We start from the raw sequence: 24,622 nt of genomic DNA, 5'->3' as shown, positions 1-24,622 counted from the left end.
AGTGTTGTGAATAGCACGGATGCAACTGTGGCTAAATCAATTTCATGTTAATGTACTGTAGGAAGCCTGTATAGCTTGTTGCACGATACACACAATTTCTTTTTAAACTCTGGCTTATAGAACCTAACTTGTTATTTCAGTCACCGGGGAAGACTGTGAGTTTGCATGCCAGTGAGTGAGAAAGATTGTTATAGAAAGAGCAGGAGTCTCATGTCTGCATGAGCTGATCATAACCCAGATTCATTCATTTGTTTGTCTACTTCCTGAGTATTTACACTACAACTGCAGCTGCATTTCTAAATGTAACGAGCAGTTCAAACTGGTCACATGGATTTCATTTGGGTAGGCCAAAGGGGAACATGTTAGATGAATCAATATTCTTCATGCAATTATAGCTGCGATGATAAAGAACCCACCGGACACCCATTATTAGAATTGTTATTTCTGCATCACAGACCCCGAAGATAATTAAGCACACTGTGAGTTTCTATTATGTAAATTCTTACCTTAAGTCTCTCAGACACTCCATCAGTAAAACTGATGGTGAACTCCTCCACTTTGGGCACCTTCAGCCGCTTCTTCTCTGTCTGGTACTCCGTGCGGGTTTTCACCACCACCTGGAAGAAGAAGAAGAGTCGAAATTAAAGCAGTTAAATACTCAAAGATGCTGAAGGCAGCGAAGGATTGATGGGTATTACCGTGGAAGGGAAAGGTTAATTTCCGTTTAGCGTGTTGCCACAAAGGTCTTACAAACTGCATTAAATGGCAGGAGGTTTCACCTGACAAAATCAGTTCATTCAGGTCAAGTGCAAAAAAAAGGTGACGGAGGAAACATGTTGGCTTAATAAAAACTGGGCCAAAGTGCAGAATCATCCTTGGTTAACAATCTGTATCAAAACATATCCACATTCAGTAGACTGTAATGTACATTATGAAATATTTTGTCCAGAAAAAATGTGCAATAGCCAGTAGGAAACATTCATTTACTAATATTCTGTTTGTTTCCCACTGCCTTCAAAATAAAAACCAATTGAAACCAGAAGGTCAGTAACATTGTAGCTGAATTCAAAGGTTAATGTAATGTGCAGAAAGAAAGTTGTGTTTTCTTACTAGTGGTTGGTTTTGTTGCACAAACTATTGAGAATTAAAGAAGTCAAGGAGACTTGAAAAGTCGAGGATCAATGCTATTAAATTAATGTCACTTCACTAAAATACGACCAACGCTGTAGGAGGAGTGGTGATGCCTTGACATAGCAAACGTTCATCAGTCCTTTGGCCGCATGAGCAAACAGCTGACAGATGGCGTGAATATCATTGATCATCTAATTACAATGCAGTGTTGTACCTGTCTGTGGTCCTGAAAATCATCTGCATATTAACAGGACACGTAGCACCCCCTTCAATATTGCTGCAGACTGAAGCCTGATTCAGACTTCTGTGGGGAATCTTTGTAGAGTCTACAATGTAACCTATGTAAGTGGTCGACGTTGTCTACGCTTGCGCAGGTTCGTTACATGTTCATTACCATGTGGTCGTGTCCTGATGCTTCATACATGGTGCCAGCCAACAGACAAAAATAAAATGCTGGGTCCTTACTGTTTGTTGTGGTCAGTTTTCTTTTTCTTTTAGGGGTAAAGATATTTGTCCCTCGTTTTTTTTTTCCACGTTTTTGTTCAGTCCCTCACATCCATTCTGATAGTTTCAGCAATCTCCCTCCAGGAATCTACAGACATTTGTGAGTCCTTATATTGATGCTGTGGTTTTTATTCCTTATACTGGGCTGATGATTGTTATTCTCTCACTGATAAATTCAAAAACTGTGGCGAGTAGTCAGAAATGCACATGAGGAATCAACTGTGCTGAACAGGCCAATCACAGTAGTTGGGGGCTGCGTTGATGCATCGTGCAGTTATTTCTCACGAGGTGTGAGCAGGTTATGTTTTACGATACGGCATAGATGAAGCATAAATGGGATGTAAGCACTCCCCTCATGGCAACGTCACTCTCCAGCAGCAGCAGCCTCCCCCAGAAGGAAAACTCACACCCAAAGTAAAGGACCCAGGACCATTTATTGTCCAATATCCAGTGCCCATGTCTTAGCAGATCTGAGCTGTTTAAAGGCATGAGGAAGACCTACTCAATATTAAACAGGTAGTTTTAATGTTGTGGCTGGTCAGTGTAAAACACAAAATTCAGAAGCTCTTCCGAGATATTTTGACAGAGACATTTTCTTGGTCATAAAGTAACAAATCTTATGGTAATAACATTATAATATTGTGCTTAGCGCTTCCTCTACAAACAAATCCTATTCCTGTAAGAAGTCACCCCTCACCCCAAGTTATGTTTCCTCTGTAAAAGGCATAATTGTCATAGGAAGTTTGGACAAAGGCACATCTTTCTAACCAGCAGCAGGTTTAAGGGTTAGAAAATTCAATTCAGTTCAATTTTATTTATTCAGCACCAACACAACAGTCACCTCAATGCGCTTTATATTGTAAGCTAGATCCTACAATAATACATACAGAGAAAAACCCAACAATGATATGACTCCCTATGAGCAAGCACTTTGGCGACAGTGGGAAGGAAAAACTCCCTTTTAACAGGAAGAAACCTCCAGCAGAACCAGGCTCAGGGAGGGGCGGGGCCATCTGCTGTGACCAGTTGGGGTCAAGAGTGCCGGCTGATATTAGACAGTGTATGAGATTACAGCACATCAGTCAACTTTTCAATAATTATATTCTAAGGCAACAATGTTAGCTCTCTTATTTTGGCGCTGAATTAAACCTTGGATTTGGAAAGCTCATCTCAGACACCTGTTACCGCTTACTAAGCTGTCTTGCTATTTTCTGCTGGCAGCTAGAGCAAAACAAAAGAAGCAAAAAACTGTCCCAGTAGTGTCAATTTTGCACTCCTCAAGCAAACAGGTTTGGAGCTGTAGTCCAAACACAGAGTCTTCAAAGCTCTGGTTTGCTTTCCGACTTCCAGTTGTGTTGTAGGAGGTCCACGTTCAAAACACGTGGGAGGAGAAAGCAGATGGGATTTCCTTAGTAACATAGGAATTACAGCTGAGCTTCTCTTGATGAAGATATCAACCCACGCACACTCAAACATAAAAAACAGTTTGCATTGCAAGTCACACTTCTGCAGTAGTGTCTGGCTGCACGCACATGTATAAGCAGTTCTTAAGATTGTCTGGAGGCTATATTTGCACAGTCCCCTCTTGCTAGTTTTGATTCCTCTGTGGTGCTTTTTGTGGCCCTGGTGTAAATGAACAACAAAAGAGGTGCTTTTTACCAGGTTGCGTGCACTTCACCACTGCAATTACTAAAAAGACAAAGTGTCCCTACTGTTTTTGTGCGTTTCCTGTATACTAATGCACAGAAGACAGGGCAGGGAATAGAGTACAAATGACAGAGCAGAGGAGAGCTGGATGGAGAGGAAAAAAAAGAAGAACAATGTCTCAGTGTCCTTGAGGCTAATTGTGCTGCCTCTGAGCGGCTCTCCGTCACTTTGAGACAAAGCCAGAAACTGCTGCGCACACAAACTGGCTCCACTATCTGAATAACAAAGCTGTCAGTTGGCTGTAGAAACCTCTTATCTAACAGTTGAAGGCCGCAGTAGGTGTACTGAATACTGCGCATTTTATTGGACCCCTGAGGCGCTGGTGCCCCAAGGCTTTCCGCGCAGTAACACCAGACGTCAGGCTTGCCATAGTTGTAACTAATGTCTCAATTTTGGCTCAACTTTCCCATTCTCCAACTCATTTCACAATAACATGCTCGCAGCCTCTAGGCTCAAACACACCAGCGCTTTATTTTGCTTCATTACTCTTTCCCCTTCTCTAAATCTCACTCCTTTATTTCATATTACCTAATGAAGTGGCCATCAGTCAACATTGCCTCATTTACACAGCTGTTAGCTGTCAGCCAGCTCGTAGATATCCCCTGAACAAAGTGGCACCATCTCTGATCAGACAGGTCTAAATACTCTCTGGGAAACCTTAAATTTATGAACAGAAAACTCTTATTACTAACACTGGATGTAAATGTGTATAAATAATGCAGATGTGATATGAAGACTGAAAAAAAAGCAATTGCAGCTTGCATTATTATCATTGTGCATGAGCAGCCTTTTATTTCTTTATGTTAGTAGTATGATTGTGCACTTTTTTGGCAAAGCCTGCAGTGAAGTGTTTGCGATAGCAGTGAAAGTCAGGTAGGTGGCCAAAATTAAATATCTCGGCAAATATCAGATTTTCATGAAAGGCTGCTAAAGCTATTTTAGTTACCCTGCACATAAACCAATGTGGCTTTGGTGAAGCCTTGACTTTTTCTTTTTTTTCCATTTGAAGAAATAAATATGACAGCTATAAAGTGGAACACCGCAAAATGCTGTAGGGATGCTTATCAGAAGATCTTTCAACAATCAAAGAACCATTCAGAGGTGGACTGTCCTGCTGCATAACCCAAGTGAACTTTAGCATCAGGGCACGAACTGATGATCAGACATTGTCCTTCAGGAGTTACTGGTAGAGAGTGGAATTAATGGTTTCATCACTTGCAACAAGACTTCCAGGTCCTGAAGTCTTTTTTGGTCAGCAGTGGTTTTTGCCTTGGATTTCTTCCATTTATGCCATTTTTGCCCAGTCTCTTTCTTATATTAAACTAAGAACGCTGACCTTAACTGAGGCAAGTGAGGCCTTTTACATGACTTGATAGGCTGTTTTGGGAAGGTGTTCACTGTCCCAAGTTTTCTCCTTTTGTGGATAAAGGCTTTCACTATAGAGTCCACTGAAACACTTTCCAGAATAATAGAAGTCATTACTTTGTTTCTTTAAATCGTAGTACGATCTGTTGCTCTTTTAGCCTATTTAAGGGATTTCTTGATTGAACAGGTCTGGCAATAATCAGAGTTGGACATGGCTCATAACATTGAACTCAGCTATGCAATTAATTCATGATTTGACAAGAGAGGGCAATTACTTTTTCCACATATGGCCAGGATTTTTTGTATTCACTCAGATTAACCTCTATTATTATTATTCTTTTATTATCTTAAACATTTAAGTGTGACTTAGAAATCAGGAAGGGGTCAAATATTTGGTACAGGTAGCTGGTACATGAAAAAACGTATTCAGTGGGAGATTACACAACCCATTTAGTCCCCTGTAGTTGTACTATTGTACTATTATTACTGTTCATGGTGGTACTTCTCTGTCTCAGCAGTGGTGCAGCACATCCTGCAGTTTTGGTAACATATTCCTGTAAGTGTGAAAACACAATTTTAATTTCCAGAATACCAGCGTTGCACGTTAACACCGTTTTATCCAAATTTTGAGTCTTATTTATCAGTTTGTATATAAAAAATATTTATTTTAGCTATTAATATTTCATTCCTTCTACTGCATCTGTGAATAAAATTTCAAATTAAACCACCCGTATTAAAAATACATCACCGTGAGTTTTCTGTAGCTGCTTTAATATATCACTGGCAAGCGCTTCTATATCTGGAAGAGGCGGGTTAATGATTCCCCCACCTACATGGGTACAGCCTCTCCAGCAATTTCCTTTGAGAGTCTATTTACAGATATCAAATTAGTCATGTATATTTTATGTAAACATCCTGTTTCACTGTGACCTTTTAATACTTCTGTGTCTGACTCAAGAGTCACTTTTAGATCTGTAATATATCTCTGTGCAGTAAGCTGATGATTGCCTCACAATGTGACGATGGACACTTTGGTTGTCAACAGAATTTATAGATATGTGGGGTTTTTTGAAAACACACGTTTCTATATTTGAGTGAAGGAGCAAGTGATTGAATAAGGCACGAAGAAGTATATGAAGTGCATTTCAGAAAAGATGGCTTAAGCTCATCAATCTCAGCCTGCCATTCTCTCTTTGTGTCTCTCCATCGTTCCATCTCCAGTCACAGTATTATTATTATTTTCTTTTTTTCAGATTTGATATCCCCTGTGGAAAAGCTGTCAGAACATTTCTTCTTTGCCCATCTTCCCAGTATGTGAGACCTTTTATCGCAGTGAATGCTGTTTCGTTTTTCATCCCTAAGAACTGAGCTGTAGGAGAGAGTTGGTCTTTGGTGAAGTTTAGCGTGGAAAGCAGCTATAGATACATTTTTGACACCTTTGATTCTTCGGGATTCCTTGTGATAAAAATAATTAATGAAAACCATTAAAAATAGAGAAGAACATTTGTACAACATGAGTTATAACAGGATGAACTGATGTTAAAATCAAGACGATTAATATTTAATTTAAATGACAGCAGACATTCACGTTGGCACATTTTTTATCTTAACTAGTTAAAATAAGGTAAATCTGTTATAACGTTACTTTTGTTTTTTACCTGCTGGATCAGCCTATATTATCTTTAAATCTATTTACATTTTTTTTTAAATAATGGTCTTCAACACATAAATACGGGGATCTCTGCAAATCAAATCTGAGTACTTCATACTACAATGCACTTCATTACTTAAACTTGTCCAAGTCCTGGCTAATGCAAAAATGTATTCAGCGAATCAAATGGCAGGAATTCAAGTATATAAGAATTCCAGACATGGTCAAAACAACCTGCTGAAATTTTAACTGAATTAAGGGAATTAATAGGGAACAAAGGTGATTTAAGTGACTGTAAACATAGCATGGTTGTTGGTACTTAACAGGCTTGGCTGAGTTTTTCAGAAATTTGTGATTGTTAGGGATTTTCCTACACGACCATCTGGAAGGTTTATGGAGAACGATCCATAAAAAGAGAAAAAGTGAGCAGTAGTTCTCTGGGTGAAAAAGCCTTATTGATGTCCAAGGTCAACAGAGAATAGCCAGACTACTTCAAGTTAATAAAAAGCCAATAGAAACTCAAATAACCGCTTGTTACATCCATGTAGGGATGTCATCAGAACTTAAGAGTAAAATTCTTTAAATGTGACTGCACTTGTTTTTATTTGGCACTGGAGGTACAGAGGCAGCAGAACATCCAGATCTGTTCAGAGAATTGAAGGTGAGTGAGTTTCAGTTTAAATTAAAAGTATCCAAAGTGTTATCTTTTTTTTTGTTATCCTGAAATGCACGCTGCTATTTAGATTGACAGCTAACATTGTGAAATCAGCTTTGTGCAATGCAATGCGATATTAAATGCTTATAATAACGTGATGTAACTCTAACATTAGTAGGTTACATGGCAAATATTCTAATATTTCAGTCAGTGTCTTGTCAACAAAATGTAATGTTAAGATTTTAAATAAATGACCCGCCATCATGTTAGTGTTTTTAAAAGAACTTCAAGAAGTTCATCTTTAAGTATGTGGGATACAAATTTTGTTTTGATATCGAATTGGCTGTCCATTAATTCAACTACTGGTACTAACTACTCAATTTCTGGTATTGTGACCCTACAACCAAGATATGCAGAAGAACGTCTATGAACGCACGACACACTGAACCCTGAAGCGGAAGGGCAAGATCACACCAGGTGCTGTTCCTGTCAGCTTAAAACAGAAAACTGAGGCTACAATTCACACAGCCTCATCAAAGTTAAAAAACAGAAGAATGTAAAAATGTTGCCTGGTTTAAAGAGTCACAGTTTCTGCTGTGACGATGGTAGGGTCATCTGAATTGGCGGGTAACGAGCATGGATCATGCTTTTTATAAACAATTCAGGCTAAGGCTGTGCGATATGAACAAAATCTCATATCCCGATATAAGAATTCTATCGTTCCGATAACGATATAAATCACAAAAATGTAACATTTTCTGTAAATTCTGTGAATCTCGGGCAGCTCGACTTGCGGGAAGTGTTTCCAGCTGCGCGTCATGTAGCTGGAGTCGAGTGTTTTAACAGATGCATGAAACGATACATTTTTAGACATAAGTTGTAACGACCACCGTTTTCTTTGTGAGTATTTATTACACGGCGTGCTGCGGGGAAAAGCCTGTTCTAACGTTTGAGTCTAAGGTTTATTTTTTTTGCTTCTCATCCATAAATAATCTGCTCTTTCACGTGATTCAGTTTATTTTGAAAAGTCTCAACAGGATCTTGAGCTTTATTGTGAAAGGTTTATGTGGAACATAAACAAGCTGACACGTGATGCTGTTACCGTCGTTGTTGCTAACCACAACGCATAAAAACAGGCGCTTGTCCGTCAGTAGTGTGGTTATATAAAATATAAGAGAAAGAGAGAAAGAAGAAATTAATATAGCCACTACAGTGACCATCAAAAGGATGAAAAAATATTGCCGTAAACAGTTTATTTTGCGACACCACAAAACAAACGATAGCGTAAAATGAAACGATAGACGTTTTTATATCGTCATCCGATATATATTGTTATATCGAACAGCCCTAATTCAGGCTCGTGGTGTAATGGCATGGGGGGATATGTTCTTGGCAAACTTACTACCAACTGAGCATGGTTTTAACACCACAGCCTACCTGAGCATTATTGCGGACCATGTCCACCCTTTTATCACCACAGCTGTTTAGTTCATATGTTCATATGAAAATAAAAATCTTAATCATGGCGACCTATGAAAGAAAAGCTTTGCACCATTACCATGACCCAACAATTACTGGGGCTCAATCCTGAAAGTCTCTGTTAGCCTGTCAGAGTGAGTACTGCTGGTCCTCTTATCAGGAAAGTAAGAGCAGCTATTTGCATTCCCCAGCATCTGAGGTAGAAATCAATCTGTGGTTACACAGACAGAATATAAACCAGCAGGGCTTTAAATCCAAAGGTGCAACAGTCCAACCAACCAGCAGCACTGCAGTACTGTTGGATTACACAGTGGAAAGAAAGCATGAGCCCTGAATGGCTGCTACAGTATAAAATAAACACAAAACTGTTGAAGGCTGAACATGCATACATGTATTTCATTCATTTAAATACTGAAGATAAACTGACAGTCTATTATTTTTGCATGAATTTAATGGTCCTTAGGTCTCCTTAAGGTATTCATCAACTAACTAGTGTTCAGTCAAAGCAATACCAGCTGTTCACTCTATAATGATGGTATACTCACTGTTATCCTTTTTTATGCATGTTTCCCAACATGTTATGACAGATGATTGACAAAACGATTAATTTCTTCATTTGGGAAATACTCTATATGGAATCTAAATCTAATCATAAACAAAAAAAGATGTCTAAATGATCCCCCGCTAAAGCTCGCTATTCAAACTGTTAAAGTAAAAACAGACTGTGTAGGCTTTGCGTTTCATCTGATCTGGCCTACAGCCTCTGTGCACATCCAGCCAGATAAACGTGTAAAAAATATATTTAGAATCTGTGGCGATTTGGCAAATTAACATGAGCGATGGTTCATCTGGTTAGGAGGCCCAAAGCCGTCACAACGCATAAGAAATCATCCGCTGATCCATTACTGATTTGACTGCCTGATGGAGGGTTCTCAATACCAGGAATTCCTCTTTAATTTATGAGGATAAGAACAAAGAATCGCAAAAAGAAAGAACGAGACTTGAAAGCGTCTCTGAAGTAACTGAGGGAAGTGAGAACAATAAAAGAATGAGGATGTGTGTTAAACAGGACGAGAGTGATTGTAAGTCTCTTACTGCCTTTGAAGCAAGTCTTGGTAGCTTAGCTTTGTTCTTAGAAGAATGATAAACAGAGTCAGTCCACCTCTTGCCACCCTCCTCTGGTTGTTGTTGTTGATTTTCTTTCAAACTACCAGAAATCCAATCAAGATATTGGTGGTGCAGCAGAGGCCGTGATGCATCTCTGCCCAAATGAAATCATATCTAATGCTTTTCTAATGCCTCAGCAGCATTTTCCTTCCATGCGTTGGTGTGCCTGTAAGTGTATGAACTTTACTGTCATAAAGTTACCCCACCCCTGCAAAAATCTGCAAAAATCCCCGAGTAACCCTGTAGCCGGCAAGGTCACATATTCATCAGACAGGGATCAGGGGGAAAACAGCTGGACTCGTATTTGTAAAGCCGCTCACAACCGCACCGCTGATGTGGGGTACTAGTCGGATCACATGACCTACTAAAACCTCGCTTTGGCTTTAAAGGACAAAGAGAACAAAACTGGTCTCAGATCAGATTTTGAGAGACTGATAAAAGCTGATTACCAGTGAACTCTTTCTGGATAGGGCAAGTGGCAAAAACAGCAACCCAGTATTCAGTGAGATTATGAAGCCTGTCGCCGCAACGAGTCTACAGTTTCTGATTTAGACAAAGGAATGTTTTCCTACAGATACAATCAACGTCAAATAACAAAATGATTACCAGTATAGGTTCCTTACTCAAAAAAGGTAATGTATTACACTTCCTGTCATTTTTTTAAACTTTACATTACTTAATGACTTCCTGAATAATGTAATTCTTTACACTGCTTGTTGCATTACTGTGGATTAAAGCCTTTAAATCTTTGTGAATATTTTATTATTAATGAAGTCATTCACATCAACTGCATAAATCTGCAGCACAAATTTACAGCATTTGTAGCTCAATTTTTCAGATTTTTCAGATCAAAATAAACAGATCTGACCAATCAGACCACTGCATTTGGGAACATGTGTATTCATACCTCATGACACCAGTATTGAATATTCATCCATCTATCCATCTATTTTCTTCTGCTTATTCGCATGGGCAGCAGCCTAAGCAGAGAAGCCCAGACCTCCCTCTCCCTAGCCACAACCTCCAGCAACACCAAGACCAAGGCACTCCCAGGCCAGCCAAGAGATATAATCTCTCCAGCGTGTCCTGGGTCTGCCTCAGTACCTCCTCTGACTGGGACATGCCCAGAACACCTTGTCAGATGCTCAAACCACCTCAACTGGCTCCTTTTGATGTGGAGCAGTAGCGGCTCTAATCTGAGTGCTGGATGGCCGAACTCCACACCCTGTCTCTAAGGGCGAGGCCAGCCACCCTTTGGAGAAAGCTCATTTCCACCACTTGTATCTACGACCTCGTTCTTTCAGTCACTACCCAAAGCTCGTTACCATAGGTGAAGGTAAGAACGTAGAACAACCGTTAAATCGAGATCTCCTGCTCCCCTTGCTCGTGAACAAGACTCTGAGTTACGTTAGGGTCCACTTGGAGCAGTAACTCGTACCTGACATAGAGTCTGCACTCTACCCTTTTCCGGCTGAAGACCATGGCCTCAGACTTGGAGACATGGAAATAGTAAAATAACACAGTTTTGCCACAGACTCATAGCTGGACGTTGCTCCGGGTCAATCAGCTCTCTGAAAAAAAATTTCTGCCTCCTAAAATGTGGTCTCAGCTCTGCCAACAAGAGTTCAAACTGCCCCACTGACATCCTGAAATATGCATGAAAGCAACCGTGTTTCGGCTTCAACTCTTGGAGAAAACCATGAAATTCTCAATGCTGCTGCCTTCTCGTGAGAATTAAATGAACCCAGAATCTCAGTTTCTTCCTTTTCTTGTTCAGAAACATCAGAACCAGCTTAATATGGTTTGTTTTTGATGTCCTTTTATTCACAATGTGTTTTTTGAGGTCAAATTTCCTTCTGTAGCACAATGTGTTGTACACTTTACACAACGAGTTTGGATCTGAAACATTCAGAATTTTATTTTGCTTTTTTGCAGCACACTTGGTGTGTTAACAATATAAACTGTAGATTACAGCATGACATGCTGGTACAAATCCCTATCCTAATGAGGACATACACATGGCCTGTCTTTGATTGTTTAACTTTTAAACCAAAACCAAAGTCAACGACACAACATTGAAAATCAGCCTAAAGGGACTTTTAAGTGATTGCTACAGTGACTCTACTGTCCAAAAAAAGGTAGAAATGGATGCTACATGGCTACAAGTCAGACTTCTCATCACTGTTGTTGTCTATGATCAGGCTCTGGCTGCTGGGCTAGACTCCGCATACCCTCAGCTTTAATGTCACTTTGAGTTCTTTGCTAGCTTTGTGTTAGCATGCCGTACAAATGCTTGCAAAGAGCCAATGCTGTGTTAGCAGTACAGTGCCGCTGTTTCTGTTCTGGGTGCAGCTTACATTTTACCACCGTGCTCTGGTATTTTTGTACAATGAAAATGAGGGTAATTCTCAGACCTATACTCCTCAAAAGTCAAACACTGCTCCACCATTTTCTTCCTCCCTGCTAAACTGAAAACAGCTGATTATAGTGCAGGTGTGCAGGAAGAAAAGGGCGCATTTTATGTATTTGTGTGCAAATAGTGAAATAACATAATGTTATTTAATCAACGTGTGGTACTGAAAAAAATAGCAATGTGATTACTTTGTAATCTATTACACCCGACACTGGTGATAACAATGAGAAACAAACTGTCTGGTCCTCTGTGCGTTCCAGAGCTGAATAGCATAGATTCAGCTTAATGTTATCAGTCTGACCCACAGTTTGACTGCTTTGGGTCTTATGTGCAAGATTGGTGGCTTTATGCAAATCAGGAACTCCAAAGAAAAGGGACTCCAAATGAATTATAAAGTTGTTGCATAAGAGCTTAAAATATAAACAGATGAATTTTCTAGAGATTTCATAAAATCTGATGTTAAATATTTCATTATTTCTTGGCCTCTCTTGCATTCATGCATCACTTACCAGGAGGAAAATTCTCACACTTACAGCTCCAAACAAATGCTAAGATTAAGCAGCAAATTGACCTTTCCAACTCCCACACTGTCCTGACTGTTAACAAATGGATCCACTTTCGTTTGCATAGTGATAGATTAAAAGCAACACACACACACACACACACACAAAAACTTGCCACGGTTTTGTTTGCTTAGTGTCCGAATGCACAAATGAGCACAAAATAAATGAGCACACGGAGGGGCTGAACTAACAATTTCCCAGTCCCGGGAGCAAGCCGGCAAAATCTGCATCAGCTGTCAGCAGATTTATCCAAAAGCAGCAAGCAAATGCAATCTTTGTGGATGCATCTCCTGAGGCATGTAAAAACTCAAAAACAAAGCCAAACAGAAAAAAAATTACATAAAAAAAAACAAAAAACTGCAAGCCATCCTGTTTGACCTGTTTTCCTCTTAAATGTCAACAGCAATAAGTCACTGGATGGGGACTTATACTCAACTCAGGTTATTCTCTCTGTCAGTCTCCCCTTTCAGGTAATCAATATAAGACATATTTGTGTAGTCACACAGTACAGTAATACAGCAATGAGTGAGTGTGTGTGTGTGTGTGTGTGTGTGCAAAGGCAGCTTCATCTACAGTACGTAGCAGTGTTGGTGAATCTGCTGGGACTGATTTAATCAGAGTAAAATGACTGACAGCTCTACTAAGAACGTCGTTTCACAAACTGGTGACAGAGACGACCTGTCACTCACGCACACGTGCACGCACGCGCCGCCTTTGTTGTAAGTATGCGCTGCTAGAATTCCCGCAAGCACAACCGTGAATGAAATTGCAAGTGTGTGCGCATGTGTGTGTGTTAGCACAGTGAATGGCAGGTCTCCTGAATTAACAGGTAAATGAAATGGAAAGCGACTGTGCTTCCCTCAGCAGAATCCGCGCTGTGGGGTTCAGGCTGTGCTATCTGTTTCGCTGCGCAGCAGGCCAAACGGGAGCTCGTTTCATCCGGTGGAGTTTTGTGTGTGTACGCTCAAAAATTTAAACCTTTTGTTAACGCATTTTTCAAAAAACGGGGTGACCATGATATGAAGAACACAAGCACAGCTAAACTTCAAATTTAAACGCACAGCATAAGCCTCTTAAATTTGCCACATACAGTATAAACGTCCGGAGAAATGACATCTCCCTTAATGGGAATATTCCAGCTATGGAAGCCAGACACTTATTAACATCGTAAGCTGTTATGCAGCAACATTTTCACTTATTTGTCGTCGTATTTCTGGCCATTTCTTGCTGTGTAGCTCCAATATTGACTCTCTCTGAGCTCAGATGTTCTCCAGAGGGAAATATCCAGCTCCTAAATGCTCCACTCTACCACCAGTTAGTTGCTTCGTGTCTGTCATTCAGTGATGTGAATAAAGTACATTTGGTTGTTAGAGGCTTTTCACTAAAAACGGCTAAACAGCAACTAAATAGGGGGGATTAATCATGCCATAAAGCTCCTTACAGCTACACATGAAGCTGATAGCTCTCTGTTGGTTTACCAACTCCAATAAAATACAAAAATATGGAGTTACAGTCCAAAGTTATGGATTTATTTCACAAAATGTATCTAATTTGATTTGTTTTTACTTCTACAATTCATTGGTCACTTGGTGAGAGGAGAAATATGGATTAATATAGCTGAAAAATGTTCATCCTCACATCCAAACAGCGAAACAAACAATCCACAATAAAGCTTTCATGTGTGCAAAAAGTGACAATGAGCTCGCCTTGCTGCCTAATTCCATTAATTCTTATAATGCGCAATCAGTGCTGCTCTCTCTTCCAACCCGGCACATACACCAATCGGCGCTGCACTGCCACCATGGTAACTGGATTAACGAGCGGCGGCGCAGTTACTATGGGATGTCAAGATGACAAATGACAGTCTGTCTGGCACCAAATCTGTCTCCTAATCTCAGCTGGGAGACAAAGGATATGGCTGGGAGACAGATGAGATGAATGAATGTGTGAATAAATGGAGAAAGAAAACATAATACACACACACATACACACACACACGGATGGCAAATAAAAGTAAAAATCGACATAATATAAATCAACGTGATTTTGAGACATTTAGTGACCCATTGTGAACTACAAATATGAGGTCCTGCAATCCTGGGATAACAGGAGATCACCTCCATCAGGAGTGAAATACTTCCTCACCAGATAAAGGTGAACACTCACATCAACTTTGTATTGATCTGCAGTGATCCTCCCCTCAAGAGGGTGGGGGGACAAGTGGTTTCAAACAATAACAGCAAAATGCCTCCCACAGCTTAACAGAGCCATCATATCACCTTTTTTTTTCCTTTGCTGTGTTTGTCTGTGTGTGGGAGGATGGCACAGGTCAAAAGCACTGAGGCAATGGCAGCGAAGGCAGATTTGGGAAGAAGATGCACAGAAGCTGGTGGGCAGTCTCTCACCTTGTCAGGTGCTTGGCTCTGGAGGCTGCCAACATCCAGTGGAGTGATGAGGGGCACATTCTGAAAGCCGTCCTCCACGCTCACAGGTTTGGCGCCTTTGTCCTGCAGATTACTCCCCAGTTTCACCATCTTCAGCCTTTAGTATTCCTTTATTTCCCCGAAGCCTGCTTCTGAAAAGAGGAAGTTTTGCACCTTTACAGCCTCTCAGGTCAATGAAAGCTGGCAAACGCTGGTTGATTGATGGGGACGATTTTTAATGAAACGGTGAATAAAAATGTTGAATTAAGCGGAGTGTAGCTGTGAGGCAGCTTACGCACAAAAAGGTGCTCAAATAATGCCTGAATGATTGATTAGTGAATGATTAGAGTAAAAACAGGAAATCGGAGGGAGGGGAATTTTTTTCGTTTGCGTTGAAACATGTATCTGAGTGAAAACTACCGAAAAACAAGGAGGGGGGGGGAAAGGAAATATGCATTCTGTCTTCAGCACCTTCTCTCCATCACAACAAAACCATCAGAAAATGAACGAATAACGCGTAAAAAAAAAATAGGCTGATACTTACAGCTGCTCGTCCTTGTCCGCCCGGTTCCTCCGTGCTGCGGCACTGTTTGTGTGGACAGAGGCGGAGGGAGCGCAGATGAGGAGCAGGTGAGGCTGGAGGATGCTCTGCGGCGTCGCTGCTGCTGATGCTGCGGGAAAGCTGCGCTGCACCGCCGGAGACAAACTGGATGTCTGGCGGCAGGTTTCCTACCAGCAGGCAGCCCAACCCCCTTAATCCAAACAGCCTCTTCCTCTCCGAGCTGCTAACGCCAAGCCGCTGGAGTTGCCACTAGGGGGATGTTTGGGGTTTTTTTTTCCTCCTTTAAGAGTCTCGTTTGTTTTGCCAAAGTGGAAACTGGACTGTCGTTGCCTTTCAAGTTACCTGGTAAAGTCCGATTTTTCACCAACATATTTTAGAGCATTTTGGTCACTTTTGTTTGTTAAATGAATTAAAGCGGGTAAGGATCTAGCGTTGTGAATACACAGATCTAACCCGAAGAATAAAAGTGGACGCTTGGAGCGGATTGATTTTGCTCTCCACCCTGAATATGACATCCCGATCACTTAGAAGTTGCTTAATATTCTCATTTCCCCAGTTTTAAAACTGACATTTTCCATAAAGAAGCAACATTACACGCATCACGTGAAGGCAGCATGAAACATGCGGGACTCAAACTGGTTTCTTTGGTCCTACAGCGCCACCTGGTGGTTTAACAAGTGACACGCAGCCAGTGTAACAGTGCAGCTGATATTTCAAAAGAGGGGCGTGTCCGTAATAATTTACCATTATCAGGTGGAGGCTGCACAAGAAACACTACTACTGCTAAAACTACTAAAACTAACACTACATCAAATACAGTTGCTTATCATATGAATAATACTAATACTGCTGGAGACAACTGGCAAGCTACAAATACTGCAAGTAATACTACTAATTTCATTGTACATATACAATAACAATAAAGCGCCATTCTATCCTGTTACTACTAAAACTAGCATTATTCAAATAATCACTGCTTCTACTAATGAGTGAAAATAATAATATGACTACTAATGCTGCTGGAGACAATTTGAAAGGTACAAATGCTGCAAATAATACAACTAATAATAATGGTATTCATTATTATTTAATCATTAATATTATTAATAATAATCATAATCATATTTCACAAGTTTGTGGGGACGTGTAACCTGTATGCAGCGTTAACGGGACATTTGGAGCCCAAGAGTCGGTATGTAGGCAGCCATATTTCACAGAGGTGGTGACTTTTTCATGCTTTTTCACCTTCTCCGTGGTTTAACCACCTTCTCTACCCTCCTGGCCAGGAAGCGCATTTCCATAGAGGCACAACAGGGGAAACGTAATCTTTTATGCACTTTTCTGCTTCATTGCTGTGCTTGCAGATCTTCCTGAGGTTATCAAGTCAGCTGACATAAACACCTAATTCCTCCATGGATCAAATATAATATTTTTTATAGCACATCAGATGATTAAAGATGAGCTTCCATTTATTTCCCTGCCGTCAAACGTATTGAAAGTATTTAGAAGTTTAGCTGAGCATGACCACCCTTCATCCTTTTGTGACGGGTGATTACCTGATTATTCAGCAGCTGAACAGAGATATAATCTGATCCTGTTTCTGTATACTTACTGTAATGTTCCTACTGCGTCCTCTCAGGTTTAGGAAGTAGCTCCTTTATGGTTCTCAGGGAACCGACTAAAATGGGATAATTGACTGTAAGTGAGACACAATACACCTAAAGTGATTTTGCAGACATTTTTTTTTCAGCCATTGCATCATCTCCTTTTGTGAGAACCTCAAAGATGGAGCTCTGTTTGCAGTGGAGAAATATCATCCTCCAGCTGCCCTGTGGTATGAGGTAATACAAATTATTTCTTCATACAATTTCCTGACACAATCTAACAAGCTCCGTTTGTTTGTCCATGGGAATCAGAAGATGACTTATTGATTTTCAGCCTATAAGCCGAGCACCAGGATAGTTTAATACTGCAGTCATCTTGTTATATTCATATTACTGGGTGTGGACGAGATATGTTTTATGTTATTCTAAACTTGTCTTCCTGATAACAACATGTTCTTCCCTCCCCTCACCTGGAAAGGTAGGCTGTATCACACTAACAACTACAGCTAGGTCCATATATATTTGGACATTGACACAAGTTTTGTTTTTTTACCTGCTTATCCAAACACTTTCCATTTATAGTTATATAATGGACAGAATGTGTAGTCTCTCAGCTTTCATTTGAGGGTAGCCACATTCAAATTGGATAAAGGGGACCAAAAGTAATTGGACAATTAACTCAAAGTCATTATCAGTAATGCAGACAAAAGGCCTGGGGTTGATTTGAGGTGTGGTGCTTGCATTTAGAAGATTTTTCTGTGAAAAGACAACATGTGGTCAAAGGAGTTTTCCATGAAGGTGAACAAAGCTATCCTTAAGCTATGAAAACAGAAAAAAAAAACCATCTGCTACAATAGGAGTGGCAAAATCTACTGTTTGGTACATCCAAGGAAAGAAAGCACTGGTGAACTCAGCAACGCAAAAAAAGATGGACGTCCATGGAAGACAACAATTGTGGATGATCGCAGTATCATTTCCACAGTGAAGGGAAACCACCTCACAACATCAACCAAGTGAACAACACTCTCCAGGAGGTATGCGTATCAATATCCAAGAAGACTGCATGAAAGTAAATACAGAGAGTTCACTGCAAAGTGCAAACCGCTCATAAGCCTCAAGAATAAAAAGGCTAGATTGGACTTTGCTCAAAAAATAAATAAATAAATAAAAACGTCTAAAAAAAAAGCCAAACCCCAGCACAGTTCTGGAAAAAAATTATTTCAACAGATGAAACCAAAATCAACCTCTACCAGAATGATGGCAAGAAAAAGGAGAAGAGTATGGAGAAGCTGTGGAACAGCTCATGATCCAAATAATACCACATCATCTGTGAAGCAGGGCAGGGGCAGTGCGATGGCTTGGGTGTGCATGGCTGCCAGCGGCACTGGGGCACTACTGTTTGTTGATGATGTGACACAGGACAGAAGCCAAATGAGACAGAGACATACACTCTTTTCAGATCCAGCTAATGCAGTCAAATTGATTGGGCAGCGTTTCATAACACAGATGGACAATGACCCAACACATACAGCAAAGCAACCCAGGAGTTTATTAATGCAACGAAATTGAATATTCTTGACTGGCCAAGTCAGTCACCTAACCGTAACCCAGTTGGGTATGCATTTCATTTATTGAAGACTAAACTTTGGACAGCAACGCCCAAAAACAAACAGCAACTGAAAGCAGCTGCAGAAAAGGACTAGCAGAGCATTAAAAAGGAGGAAACCCAGCATCTGCTGATGTACCATGTTCAAGACTTCAGGCTGTCATTGCCGGCAAAGGGCTTTCAACAAAGTATTAGAGATGAACATTTTATTTTTAGTTATTTAATTTGTCCAATTACGTCGAGCCCCTGAAATGAAGGGATTGTGTTAAAAATGTCTTCGTTCCTCACATTTTTATGCAATCTTTTTGTTCAACTCACTGAATTAAAGCTGAAAGTCTGCATTTCAACTGCATCTGAGTCGTTTCATTTAAAATTAATTGTGGTAATGTACAGAACCAAAAATAGAAAAAGTTGTCTCTGTGCAAATATTTATGGCCTAACTGTATCAAACATCTCTACAAAATTTACATTTCTTTGACTAAAAATCACACTTTACATGGAAAGAGGGCTTCTGTTACAAATAAGATGCAGCCAGCTGGTGGTGTTACCGAGCTGTCACACATGTTCAGAAAACAAAAGAACAGGTCGTGTCTGGGTTATTAGATAGGTAGTAATGAACTCACAAAGAAAAAGTGTAGACAGGCTCCTTTTATACTCAAACATGAACTAAAAGGTAATTACTTAGTTACTTAGTTACTTTTTAAAAACACGATATACAACCTGAATAGGTGATAAAGCGATAGATCTTTCAGCCCAATTCTACTTTTTCTACATAATCCATCATACAGAATGTAATCAAATGGAAAAGTCTCTTTTTAAAACTTGTTTTATTAGTTTTAACTTTATGCATCAAGCAAAAATTTAATTATATGCAACATTCTCTGACTGGAAGAAATTTGTTTAATATTTAAACCTATTTTCTGCACATTCCAGCACGTAAAATAATTTTTTTTTGTTTGTGTTTACACTCACTCTTTCAAATAGATGCAAGTAAAACACAGCAGAAAATAAATAAAGTCAAAGACTCAGCGGTCCTGTTGCTTTATTTTCACCCGTAAAGCAGGAGTAGGGTAGGCGGAGGTTTACCCTGGTGCAGGTGTGCCGCAGCGGTCAGTGGAAGGATACGGCAGTTTCTCTGTGAATTTCCCATTACATCGTTGCGCACTCGGTGCTTGCTCGGAAGTTTAGGGGGGGGGGTTTCGCTGTAAAAAGAAGTTTTCTTCCCATGTGAGCAGCGGACGCTAATGTTTTTGTCACTTTTTATGGAATCAAACTCAAAGTAAGGTCAGTACTTACACGCTTTAAACGCTGCACGCTCATACTCTCTCCCGCACTCGATATATTATCCATTGTTGATCTGCACACAGCTGTTGTCAAGAAAGTCGCACTCGCTTACGTCACTGTCATGAGACATTCTCGCAAAAAATCACGGTTTTAGTAACGCAGTAACGCAGCGTTCCTACGGGAAAGTAACGGTAATCTAATTACCGTTTTTGCAATAGTAATCCCTTACTTTACTCGTTACTTGAAAAAAGTAATCGGATTACAGTAACGCGTTACTGCCCATCTCTTCCCAGGAGTGGCCGACCTACCAAAATTACTCCAGGAGAGCACTAGTGGCTCATCCAGGAGATCACTAAGGAGCCAGTACAACATCTAAAGCACTGCAGCCCTCACTTTCCTCAGTTAAGGTCAGAGTTCATGATTCAACAATAAGAAAGAGACTGGGCAAAAATGGCCTCCATGGGAGAGTTTGAAATAAATCACTGCTGACTAAAAAGAGCACAAAGGCTCGTCTTGTATAAATAAATATATATAAAAAAACACAAACAACGTCTTCATGATCCTCAAGACTCTGGAGAAAGAGTTCCGTGGACTGATGGGACAAAAGTATAACTTTTACACCAGTTACATCTGGTGTGAAAACCATTTATGCCGGAAAACCCTCCGATGTGGCTGAATTTAAAAAAAAAAAAAAAAAAAAAAAAAACACTGCAAAAAAAAGAGTGGACCAAAATTCCTCCACAGTGATGTGAAAGACTAATTACCAGTTACTGAAAGCCATGATTGCAGTTCATGTTGCCAAGGCACAACCATCTATTACTTTATCACACAGAGCCAGGTAGGTTTAGACAACTTTGTTCCCTTAACAAATAAAATCCTGCATGTTGAATTTCTCCGGTTACAGTTGTTTGATATAAAAAAAAAATAAAATAAGAAGGAAAACAATATTCTCTCATTCAGCTCATTCTTCTTCTCAGTTGTTGAATGCGTGAAAAACTGAAGGAAAGTCAAAGTTTTCTCGTCATCGAGAAAAATCCCATAAAACAACAAATACGACCTTGAGCCATCCGATGACTGTCGTGTGCAGTTTTCTCTAGGAGTGGGAATTCTTGTGAATTGTAGAAGATCAGGCGGACAGCGGATGCCTTTAGCCACACAAGGCATCGACACTCCTCTTTAATTATTCAACTTTCAGCCAGATTTGAACACTGATTAAGGAACTGAAGGTTTAAAGCTGTGACAACACAACAGTCATAAATAATCACATCACACACAGGCTTTCATCACAGTTAAGATTTATTTCATTCAACATTTCACATTACAAATATTTAAAAATTATGCATACTGTTATAAATAGTTGGCTGCAAACAATTAAATAACATTAGATTTTTCTTTTTCGTTTCACTAGCACTTCTACAGACCAACTCCTAGAAATATGGACATATCCGTATTACATAACTTAATTAGAAAGGAAAATACAAAAATAGGAACTTATAAAGTGAAATGACAATAAAAATTAAGGTGATATCTTAAGTAAAAAAATGCTATTAATAAATACAACAACCTTCCCATACACAGTTAAAAACTATTGAAATCTTGCCATTAAGTAACATCATTAACAGACAAATATTTAAATATTTATTTTCCTTCAGAAAATGTGAACCATATATTGTGGAGCACAATATAGCAATTAGTAAAAACTAGACACTTTAACATATTAAAAGCTTCACCTCAAAAATATAACAAAAATCTGATCAAAATTATAAAAATCAATTATACATTCCAATTAAAAATATACCAATAAACAGCTAAATACATTGTTGACCTAATAATTACAATGCAATCAATCACAGTAGCTTAAAATAAACAAAATAAGCAAATGAGCACAAAACCTTTAATGTTTTAAAAATAACTTCAATTATTTATATTAGTACAAATAGTTTGATTTCTTTTCTTTTTTACAAACACCAGCATGAAAAGGATTACAATAACAGTAGAAAATGACTGTGAAAAACATATTAACATCTTCTTTAATTAAATGTCTGCAATTAAAAATGGCATTAAAGAATTACATTGCAAAGAGTCTTTATCTGGAAAAAGGTTCAAAAGAAGTATTGCACATAACAACTTGAAGTTAACTTGCAACATTTACCACATTCAAGTCTTTAAGCTCCCCTTTCCTCCAGATAGGTCTATGTAAGATCACCTCGACAGACAGCGGGGACAGGTTCTCAAGTCTTTTTAAACAGTGTTCTCTATATAAAGGATGCTCAAAGTCCTGCACTGCCAAATCAATTCAAAGGTAGGTTTCTTTTATCTCTCTGTCACGTGCATCCTGCAGAGGTCTGCGAATGGGGAAGCGAGGAAATCGACACGTGGGGCGGGAACATGGGAAGAGGGGTGAGGTGAGAGCGGGTTCGGGGTGTCCTTAACTGAATAGTTGAGAAACATTTGGTGCACACCACAACAATTAATTGTAATAGCTAATTCATTGTACTTGTCTTTTTCTTTTTCTTTTTTTTCGTCATGCATGCTAAGGATTACAATAGGTGCTAGTTGGCAAGTTCAAGAATATATATATATACTTTTTTTTCAAATATTAAAATATCTAAACACCAAACATCCATTCTTGTGATACGAGATTCAGCGTTAAGCGTGAACCAAATTTTGCATTCTCCTTATATAATAAGTTATGCTCCATCTATGGAGAGGAAACCAAGACAGAAGTTACCATTTCCAACTAGTATAGCCATTTTTAGACACATTAACATCAATCCCAAATTATATTTCTTTCTTTCTTTCTTTTTCTCGCCATGCTCTTATTGACCAGATCGACTGGAAAACATCTAGTGTAAGAAAAGCTAAGACCAAGAGAGCGATACTCTTTGGTCTCTCCTCTGCACATCTGAAGTCGCATCAACACAAGTGCGCACTTAGTTGTAAAGATTCCTCAGCACTGAAATGTATAAAAAGCATAATTGAAAATAATATATATTGAAATCACTCAACTTTTTTTGTTTTTCCTAAAATGAACATTTCCATATATGCAGATCTTTCAGTAACAAAAGTACAAAAGCTACCTTTCACAATGTGAAAAATTGAGGTATTGCAAAAAGGAGTTTCCCCATTTGTGAAAAATGTGCCTAAAATGACTGTTGGAAAAAGAAACAAAAAATATTTAGAAAAGTAGTGCATAATAAATGTTTATATGTGCATGACAAAATAATTTAGCTAGAAAACACTGTACCAAAAATCAGCAGGCCATGTATAAAATAATCTTTTTTTTTTTCATCTCATTTAACAGCAAATTCTTCACAAAGTGTTTTAACTTCTAAAATGCTCACCCACCACACCCACAAAACTAATGTCCAGGGTGCAAAACTGGTGCCGACAACACCGCGCCGATATGAGGATTCTCACTAGTGTGTGTGTGTAATAATCAAGTTTCTGTACTAACTCCCTGACATTTAAATGCTCGGCTAATAAGGTTACCACTGAGTGACTCAAACAAAGGTAAGGATTAGTTTTACTTTCGCCGTGGGAAGGTGTACTTTTTGTGTTACTTTTCCCAAACGCACAGATCCATTTCAGATAAAAATAACTAGCGCCTAACTGACAGCACACGCCTCCATTTTGAGCTACGGAGGGAGTGTGAGGCCTTGTTTGTATGTCTCGCAAGCCCTGTTTTGTCCCCCCCCCCCCATACTGATGTTCTGATGGTTTTCACGGCACTATCGTTCATATGCATAATGCATTCTGTAAAGACGATGTTCAAGGCCAATCTTTGGTTCGCTGGAGTCTATCAGGGCTTGACAGTTAAGCAAAACTGGGTAGAAATCACAGATTTAGGAAAACAAAAAATATATATATGCAAAACGTCCTTGAAGAAAATGAAAAAGAAAAACCAAAACTTCCACACAAGTAATAAGCTACAGTATGACCCACTACTGCACAGCCATCTTTGGTTCCCAAAAGCCGCTGGCTACAGTCGACTGGACCTGCAATCTCGTTATGGAGAGCAAACTGCATGTGGGTCACAAGTGTGCAGTAGTAGAGCACACTTCAGAGACTATCTTCATTTATGCTTCAAAAACACTGGATGCTGAGTTGGATTAGCTTGGCAGGGACCTGGCTTCAAGGGCAGATCCCTACATGTGATGACGATTCCAAAGTCAGATAAACTTTTAATTGCTTCTTTCATTAAATGTAACTAACCCTTGGATGCAAAGTAAAACTTTTTTTTTTCCATTAAAGACTTGGGAGAATTGCACAAATGCATTAAAACAAAACTAACACAGACAGGTATTTCCTGTTTGGTGGTAGCCCCATTAAAAACTGCAATACCGTCCTTCAGTGACACGTTGCCTTAACCTCGGTCCTGAAGGACGTGGATTCAAGCCTCGAGCAGGTTGTGATCCACGAATGAGGCCTTCTGTTTGTTAGCTGTAAGCTTAGCAGCAGAGGCCGCAGGCAGACACGAGGAGGGGATCTGGGGCTGAATTTCTCTC

The 24,622-nt window shown here is 39.5% G+C and overlaps 1 protein-coding gene across 2 annotated transcripts in view; it reads right to left on the bottom strand.

Moving 5' to 3' along the window:
- Positions 1 to 16,084, bottom strand: part of nsg2 (neuronal vesicle trafficking associated 2) — a 46,111-nt gene extending 30,027 nt beyond the window's left edge. The window contains exons 1-3 of one of the 2 annotated variants that reach the window (XM_040032144.1): positions 15,603 to 16,084; positions 15,041 to 15,207; positions 507 to 617 (exon numbers count right to left, since the gene is read on the bottom strand). In XM_040032144.1, the coding sequence (XP_039888078.1) occupies positions 507 to 617; positions 15,041 to 15,169 (240 nt within the window). In that variant the 5' untranslated portion in view covers positions 15,170 to 15,207; positions 15,603 to 16,084. Of the gene's footprint in view, positions 1 to 506; positions 618 to 15,040; positions 15,211 to 15,602 lie in introns of both variants that reach the window. The other variant, XM_040032143.1, reaches the window with a different exon arrangement.
- Positions 16,085 to 24,622: the final 8,538 nt, after the last annotated feature.

Source organism: Simochromis diagramma, unplaced genomic scaffold (genome assembly GCF_900408965.1).
Source record: "Simochromis diagramma unplaced genomic scaffold, fSimDia1.1 OVJJ01000216.1, whole genome shotgun sequence".
Taxonomy (NCBI): domain Eukaryota; kingdom Metazoa; phylum Chordata; class Actinopteri; order Cichliformes; family Cichlidae; genus Simochromis; species Simochromis diagramma.
The sequence above is the reverse complement of the archived record's forward strand: the minus strand, read 5'-3'. Positions and strand labels throughout refer to the sequence as shown.